This window comes from Perna viridis, chromosome 8 (genome assembly GCF_037379345.1).
Source record: "Perna viridis isolate PV_CMFRI_1.1 ecotype Kerala chromosome 8, ASM3737934v1, whole genome shotgun sequence".
NCBI lineage: Eukaryota > Metazoa > Mollusca > Bivalvia > Mytilida > Mytilidae > Perna > Perna viridis.
In genome coordinates, this window is record NC_142452.1 from 4,038,904 (window position 1) to 4,046,984 (window position 8,081).

General features: G+C 35.8%; 1 protein-coding gene across 1 annotated transcript; it reads left to right on the forward strand.

Moving 5' to 3' along the window:
* Positions 1 to 816: 816 nt before the first annotated feature.
* On the forward strand, positions 817 to 2,410 carry LOC148609004 (chondrolectin-like). The gene is made up of 3 exons (XM_088541962.1): positions 817 to 1,214; positions 1,529 to 1,699; positions 1,945 to 2,410. Exons 1-3 carry the CDS (start codon positions 914 to 916, stop codon positions 2,190 to 2,192), a joined length of 720 nt encoding a protein of 239 aa, XP_088398088.1. The 5' UTR covers positions 817 to 913; the 3' UTR covers positions 2,193 to 2,410.
* Positions 2,411 to 8,081: the final 5,671 nt, after the last annotated feature.

Genomic DNA, 8,081 nt, shown 5'->3' on the forward strand with positions numbered 1-8,081 from the left:
CATAGTGATACACATAAAACTTCCTACCGAAGCGGTGCTTATCGCAAAGAAAAGACGCATATGTAATATTCTTTCTTTACTAGTACCTTTCCGGACAAAACCTTTCACACAAGAAGTCATGGTGACTTAAGTTCCAAAACGGCGAACTAAATCAACGAGTTCGAGTGCAACCTATGCAGTCTAGTATATGTCGATGAAAAGCAATAACGATTGAACAAACGAATGTGCCGTCATCGTTCGGAAATTAATACCAACAAATTCCCGACAGTTTATCAACATTTTTATCAACAGGATCATTTAACTAACAACGTAAATATGATGAATGTTTTTGACAAAAATCGAAGACGGATAAGGAGTCATGGCCTTCGCCACTATATATCACCTAAGATGAATGATCTCTTCATAAATGATTTTCTTCCTTTCATCATAAACCTCTTGGACTCACTTTACTACAATTCCTTTACAAAACAAGTCTTGACACTCCTGTCTCTGAACGTACCTCATCATTCAACAGACTTGTGACCATCTTTTTGGATATTGGTTTTAACAGACTCTTTTAAAAACGATTATTTCTTCCACTACCTTTTGTCAACAAGGTATAGGCCTTGTGTGTTCGACTGCCAAACAATAGCGATCCCGGATGACTATCAAATATTTTATTAATAACTATTGATGTTAATAGCATATTTTTCTATTTTAAATATTTAGTTTTATATTTGTGAAATCATTTCCATTTAATGTACCTTCAAAGTACTTCCATATATTTAAATCCCCGAAGCAACATAAAATGAACCTATCACTGATTAAGGAGGTTTTGATTTAAACGTTATTTGATTTTTAGATGCACGCTGCTAACCGTTTAAAACCGTGTTACTTTTGATTCTTTTTAGTACCACAATCATTCCGAAAAGGTATGAATAAGGGAGTTGTATTACTTTTTGTTGTGGCCTTTCCAGCACATGGGCTCAATCTCACCGAAACTACCTACCACAAATGGAACCTCGTCTGTCCTGTTAATAGCTCATTTCAATTTAAGTTGCCACTACGATTAGTAACAGAATGTAGTGTGATTTGTGCAACCCATGACAAATGTTACAGATTCGTATGGGACCAAGACATGAAAGTCTGCTATTTTCATTCTGATGTATCTGGTCTACATTCAACAATGGTCTCGAATAACCCAAACAGAGCCATGTTTGCAGTTACGAAGCGTTGTAAGTAAAGAGTTTTAGTATCCATTATGATCAACGTGTTATTTGTTATAATATTCTTATATTTTATAATAAAAACGCTTGGTTTTTCTCAACGTTAATAATAATAATAATAATAACGTCAATGTGTGTATTTTGCAGTTATAATATTCAATTTCACATACCATAGATCTAATTTTGCAAAAAATCACTAAAATAAAATTAGAAAAAATAACATGGAATCAAGTAAAATATTTTTGTTGTTTCCTATGTTTTCATTCCAGTCGTTGTGTTTAATGTAATTTTCAACAGAAATAGATGTGATCAATATTTTTCAGTTTGTTCAGACGTTTCTTACAACTATGACATAGATACAAACACCTGTTTTAAGATAGTAATGGAACGGACATCTTGGAAAAAGGCACGCCAATTCTGCAAGAAGGACGGAGGAGATCTGATTAGCGTTCAAAACAAACAGAAATGGGAGATCATAAGCAACGCTATCAAATGTAAGCTTTAATGTCAAAGTTAAATAGTTTCGTGCTTTTCTTATAGTTATCAAAACAATTGGAACATGTGATTAAAAAGAATGTATGGTGTTTCATTGAATGCTGTTGGTGCTTTGTGATATAACAGAATGTTTTGTTTGACGTTATCAACATTCTTAATTAGAAATATTTCAACATTCTTGCATCTTTCATCTTTAATTTATTTAAGTGATTGGCAAAACATGATTATTTATTATTGTTGACAGGTAGTTATGGTCCTTTCTGGATTGGTTTAAAAAGAAAAGTGTGGCTGACTGGAGAGAACTTCACCAATATTTATGGTGATGGGGTACTTCCAGGTCTAAATAACTATGATAGTGGTTATTATCATTTAGACAACGAATGTGATTGTGCTAACGTCAGACGACGGCCATGGGCTGGTGATCCTTCGTTGCAATATATATGGGATGATAGCTGTCATTACCGTGAATGGTTTTATATTTGTGAAATATGAAAGGATCGAAATTACCTGTTAATACGTGATGCTTCGTTTGAGGAAAGTACCTGTAAGGCATGTCCTGAAAGATCTTTAGGATTGGACGATAACTGTTTTTTTTAATAAAAAAGGATATCCGTGTACTTTGTGTCGTGTGATTTTTTTTTTCAGTTTGTGTCCCTTGTCTTGTTATACTTACGGATAATCCGCCTTTGAGATCATTTTATGTCTATGTGTTGCACATGTTTATTAACAGACGTTTAGTAGTTCAAAGGGAAAAAACTGCTCGTTACCTGATGATCCATTGTTTCAATCTTATGAGCTGACTTCATTACTGATAGCATAACCTTTAGGCAGATCCTTTGACTTCGATCACAGTTTCCGCTTTAAACATAGCGTTTTATCATTAAATAGTTTCAGTTTCTGGGATTTAATACACCTTATCCAACCACAAAAGCTTGATTTGAATGACCCTACAGACACCATGACGTCGATAAAAAATTCTAGAAAAGGTATGACTTGTTCAGTAGTATACACGCACGTTTGGGTTATCATTTTTCAGGTGGTGCAAGGTGATTCATCCAAATACACAGACGCATGACATCACATCCAGTGGCCATGGACCGGAAGTGGACCTTGGATAGGGGACCATTGAGTCATGAAGAGGAACAGGGATCCTTCCCATCAATGTCTACATGTCGCGTGTACTTGATCTGACAACTGTAATCGGGAGGGGTAGGGGAGGTCAACCATTGACTATCGGATTTTATTTTTCTCTCCATATTTTCATTTGTGGTTTGTTTCCTACACAACCTTTTTTGTTTAGATTTGAGATGTGTATGACCGTTTAATGTTTGTCTTTTATTTTTTATCTATAAGGAGTTTGTTACTGCTATAGTATTCTCCATGTTTTCAAGTCACTTACACACACAGGTGATTTGACCCTTGTTATGTATCGGGTAAAGGCTTGTGAAAGTTTTCATGTTTGATATGCTGTCGCTAACGGTTTTAATGGGTGTTATCGATTTTGAGCTACCCTTTTTGTAAAGAGGTCTTTCTTTTGGTTTAGCTTCATTACATAAGAATGTAATTTAAAGGGAACAAAGGTAATAGCAGTAAACAAAAGACTGTAATCCAGGGACAAAGACCAGACATGGAAAATAGACATACACAACAAAAAAAAAAACATAAAGTAACTAAAATGTCTTGGGTCAGCGTTAGGTAAAGTGTTAGAGAGCTGGTTAAAGAACTAGTGTTAGGGTTAGAGTTTCAGATAAGGTCCAGTGTAAAAAAGTTGTTAGAGTTGAACGTTCGATCTAGGCTCGGGTAAGGATTAAGGGTATGGTTAAGTTTAGCGTTAGGCTTAGGGTTTTGTTTAAGGCTTTGGTCAAGTCATGGTATTTGTCAGGGTCAGGGCTATGGCCAACAAACGTGAGAAATAGTTTATCAATTAGGTTACCGTTCAAGAAGGAGAAGCTCTTTTAGAAATAAAGTTGGTTGAAAGGAAAGGGTCAAGGATAGGGTTAGAGTTAAATTTTTAGAATCGCGCCGGGCTACTTGCGTCTATAGCAGGTTTGGTTTTAGTTAATACTTGGAGTTAGAGCTTTGTGTTATGAGTGTTATTGTTAAAACGAGAACCATCTAGTGTTAAACCTAATGTCAGGTTAGAAGTTTAGAGTTAGAGAAAGAAATAGTTACAAGTTTGTTGCTAAAACTTATAGTAATAGAGTGAGATTCAGTCAACGGGCTAGAGTTAGGAGAAGTGAAGGGCAAATTGCAGGTGTCTGAAATCAGTAGAGTAAAATAAAGAGTCAAGAGTTGGAGTTAGAGTCAAGAATTGGAGTAAAGAGTTAAGAGTTAGGGTTAAGAGTCGGCAGTTAGAATCAAGAGTCTGAAGTAAGAGTAAAGAGTCAAGGGTCGAAGTAAGAGTCAAAAGTTGGAGTAGAGTGGGAGTAAGAGTCAAGACTTGGAGTCACAAATCGGGAGTAGGAGTTAATATTATGGGTCATAAGAAAGAAAGGGTGGGTAAAGAGCCAACATAAGCCCAAAAAGGGGGATAAGAGTATAGAAGGAAAGTCATCAAGAAGACTTGCAAAAATAGTCCTAAAAGTAAGAGTCGAATAGAATTGTTATCATTTTGTTCTTAGTTGTCAAAGAAGAAGGCCGTCATTTACAAGATGTCCACGACCTGTCCAGAATGCAAGATGATCTTCACAAGAAGATATAATATAAAAGAAACATGCAAACAGATCAATACTGTCCACGTATACATCCTGTCCAGCAAAAGACAACCTTAGAAAGACAGTACCATTGCAAACTGGTTTATCGGACTACAATACTTTGATGACAGAACTAAACCAATATGCGTTGACGAAAGAACAAACCCAAGAGACTTTGATGAACGGACTACGCCAAGACCATTAAACTTCGATGAAAGGGGTACACCAATCGATCCCGGATGAAACTCAAGAAAACGTAACCAAAGATCGAGCAAACAAAAACTTTTTCCAAGGGATACTTTCATGCCGTGGGCCTTTCCCTTTACCAGCGTCATAGCAGGACCCACCGGAAGTTGAAAAACGATATTGTACGATTTATGGAACCATGGAAGGTCGATTTTGTACAAGGACTCCTCCAAGACATTGACACCTTGAATTTCAGAGAGAGAGACACTTGCTTGTGATAGACGACAAAATTGATGAATTCGGGATATCTATTTCATATCTCTTTACGAAATATTCTCACCATAAAAATAAAAGTGTCAGGTTGTTAGTCCAGAATCCGTTAAACAAAAACCAGTATCACAAGACCATCAGTCTGAATGCCCATTACTTAGGTCTGTTTAAGAATCCTAGAGACGTATTACAGACCATGACCATGACCCAGCAAAAGTTCCCCCCAAAAAACAAACTAATTTATGAAATCGTAAGAGTATGCCACCGCCAAACCCCACGGATATTTACTGATCGACATGAAACAGAGTACTCCCGACAAATTGAGATTGAGAAGCAACATTTTCTCATCGGAAGATCAAGATGTGTTTTCGGAGGGGAAAAGTAAATAAAGATGGAAAGGAATGTGTCGTACACTTGCAATGGACGAAAGAATGTGCAAACTGTAAACTAATAACTGGAGGAATAAATAGGAGTCAGGTTCCAAAAAGACCCCAATGGAAACCAGTTGGAGGAGAGAAAAAAAGTCGACCAGAAAACAGATGTTACGCCCAATTAAATTACACAAATATAATTAAACTACACAAAAAAATAAAGCAATGATAAAAAAAACCAAACATCCGCGTTGTACCGATAACATAAATGTATTCATTAAGTACAATACAAAGCTACTTAAAAAAAATTCAATAGAAGGACATATGTTATACACCGTGAAAAAAAATCTATTCAAAGTAAATTACCCAATCGATTTTAGGTTATTACACAATGAAAATGAAATTAAAAAAATACACAATAAAAATATCAAAAGTATCAATAAAACATTCCACATATAAAAAAAATAAGATAACACACAACCCCTTTTTTACTTATCTGTCTTTAGAACGCCATACTATTAAATGACACGTAATGCGGATACTTACGAGAGTCGTTTTCGCCCCTCCCCCTTCATATGGGAAGTATCCCCATGTTCCTCTTCATAAGTCAAGGTTTCCCCATCTAAGTCCATTTCCTGTCACCTAAAGTCTACTTCCTGTCCACTTTCGGTCCCACCCATGGTCCACTTCCGGTCCAAGGCCATCGGATGTGACGTCATGCGCCTGCGTATTTGGGTGCACCACTTCGCACCACATGAAAAATGATAACCCAAACATGTATAAATACTACTTTGTTCCGTATTATCATTTCCTGTGATAACATACCATTCAGCACCTTCGTACGGAAATTTCATATCAGAACTCAAACGATATTCCAGTAATTGTTGTAACTACTCGAATATTTTGAACCATACTGGACATTTCGGCTGATAGAAGAGGATTATGTTGATACAAGATAAAAGTCATCACTATAAAAGTTTTATGGTCGTCACCATGAACTTGCACATAGTTATGGTGTAACCATCTCCACCAAGGGGTCCAATTTATTCACCGTAAAAGGAGCAGATTAAATGAAGCGCAACAAACGCACCATGGTACAACCTTAATGAAAATATATAATACTTACAGGGATCACCAAAATGTCAGTCTTTAGTAAGTGAAAACACACCTTCAAGTAAGGCCTAAGGTTCGACAACAAAAGAAATAAAATCCATGATAACAGAACGATTGCACTCCATCAGGAAAAACTAAAAAGTCAAATAACGACACGTAGACACATTACTGACCAACATTGATATTAGGACTTAATCATTCATTTCGTGGCATAGTTTTCCTTCCTTTTCGCTTATCACATTTTAAAAGGCAAAACCATGGTACAAAATGGGGAATTAATTAACAACGAATTACAAATGCAGAAGACAAACATAGATGAAAACAGAGAAGTAATTGGATATAAATCTGAAGCAAAAATATGAACAACGACGATATAGTAGCACAAGGTGAATATGATTCACCATTATCAGTGAAAAATATCAGTGACCTCTTTCGTCTACCCCGGACTTGACTTTTTATGAGCAACCCGGCGGGTGTTACCCTACGGTACACCTCGTCCATGCTCCTTATTTTTAGTGGAGTCCAAGTTGCTCATTTGCTTATATTACTTTGTATATATTATTTTAGTTATTTTATGTTCTTTGTTGTTTATGTCTGTTTTCCATGTTTATTCGTTGTCCCTGGATTGCTTTCCTTTGATTTCTGCTAGAACCTTTGTTCCCTTGATTATTCTTGCAATTTATACTCTTGCAATGTTGAGATACATTTTCCGTTTTCCGTATCATAATTTTGTTTGGTTTAATATCAACTGTCTGTCTTTTCATATATCTTATTAATTGTAATTGTGTTTTATTATGAGTATATGTAAAGATTTTAATGTAATGATAAGTGTATCAATTTGATTAATGAAGTACTTGACTGTTCGTATCAGTTTTTTACCAAATTAAAACTATTGTAGATTAAGATATAATTAACCACTCAGTCATAAGATCATCATAGTGATACACATAAAACTTCCTACCGAAGCGGTGCTTATCGCAAAGAAAAGACGCATATGTAATATTCTTTCTTTACTAGTACCTTTCCGGACAAAACCTTTCACACAAGAAGTCATGGTGACTTAAGTTCCAAAACGGCGAACTAAATCAACGAGTTCGAGTGCAACCTATGCAGTCTAGTATATGTCGATGAAAAGCAATAACGATTGAACAAACGGATGTGCCGTCATCGTTCGGAAATTAATACCAACAAATTCCCAACAGTTTATCAACATTTTTATCAACAGGATCATTTAACTAACAACGTAAATATGATGAATGTTTTTGACAAAAATCGAAGACGGATAAGGAGTCATGGCCTTCGCCACTATATATCACCTAAGATGAATGATCTCTTCATAAATGATTTTCTTCCTTTCATCATAAACCTCTTGGACTCACTTTACTACAATTCCTTTACAAAACAAGTCTTGACACTCCTGTCTCTGAACGTACCTCATCATTCAACAGACTTGTGACCATCTTTTTGGATATTGGTTTTAACAGACTCTTTTAAAAACGATTATTTCTTCCACTACCTTTTGTCAACAAGGTATAGATGCAAATAATTTGGCTTACACCCTCCATCGCAAAAACGTCTCGAACGAATTTCCCCCGTATTTCATGAAAACTGATTTGTTCTGCGCTTCAGTTCTCCTTTCCTCTTTTGTCTTGACTTTTTTATGATTACCTGGTCCATGCTCCCTATCTTTAATGTAGCCCGAGTTGCTCATTTACTTTTTTTGCTTTGTATGTTTTTCTTTTTTCTTT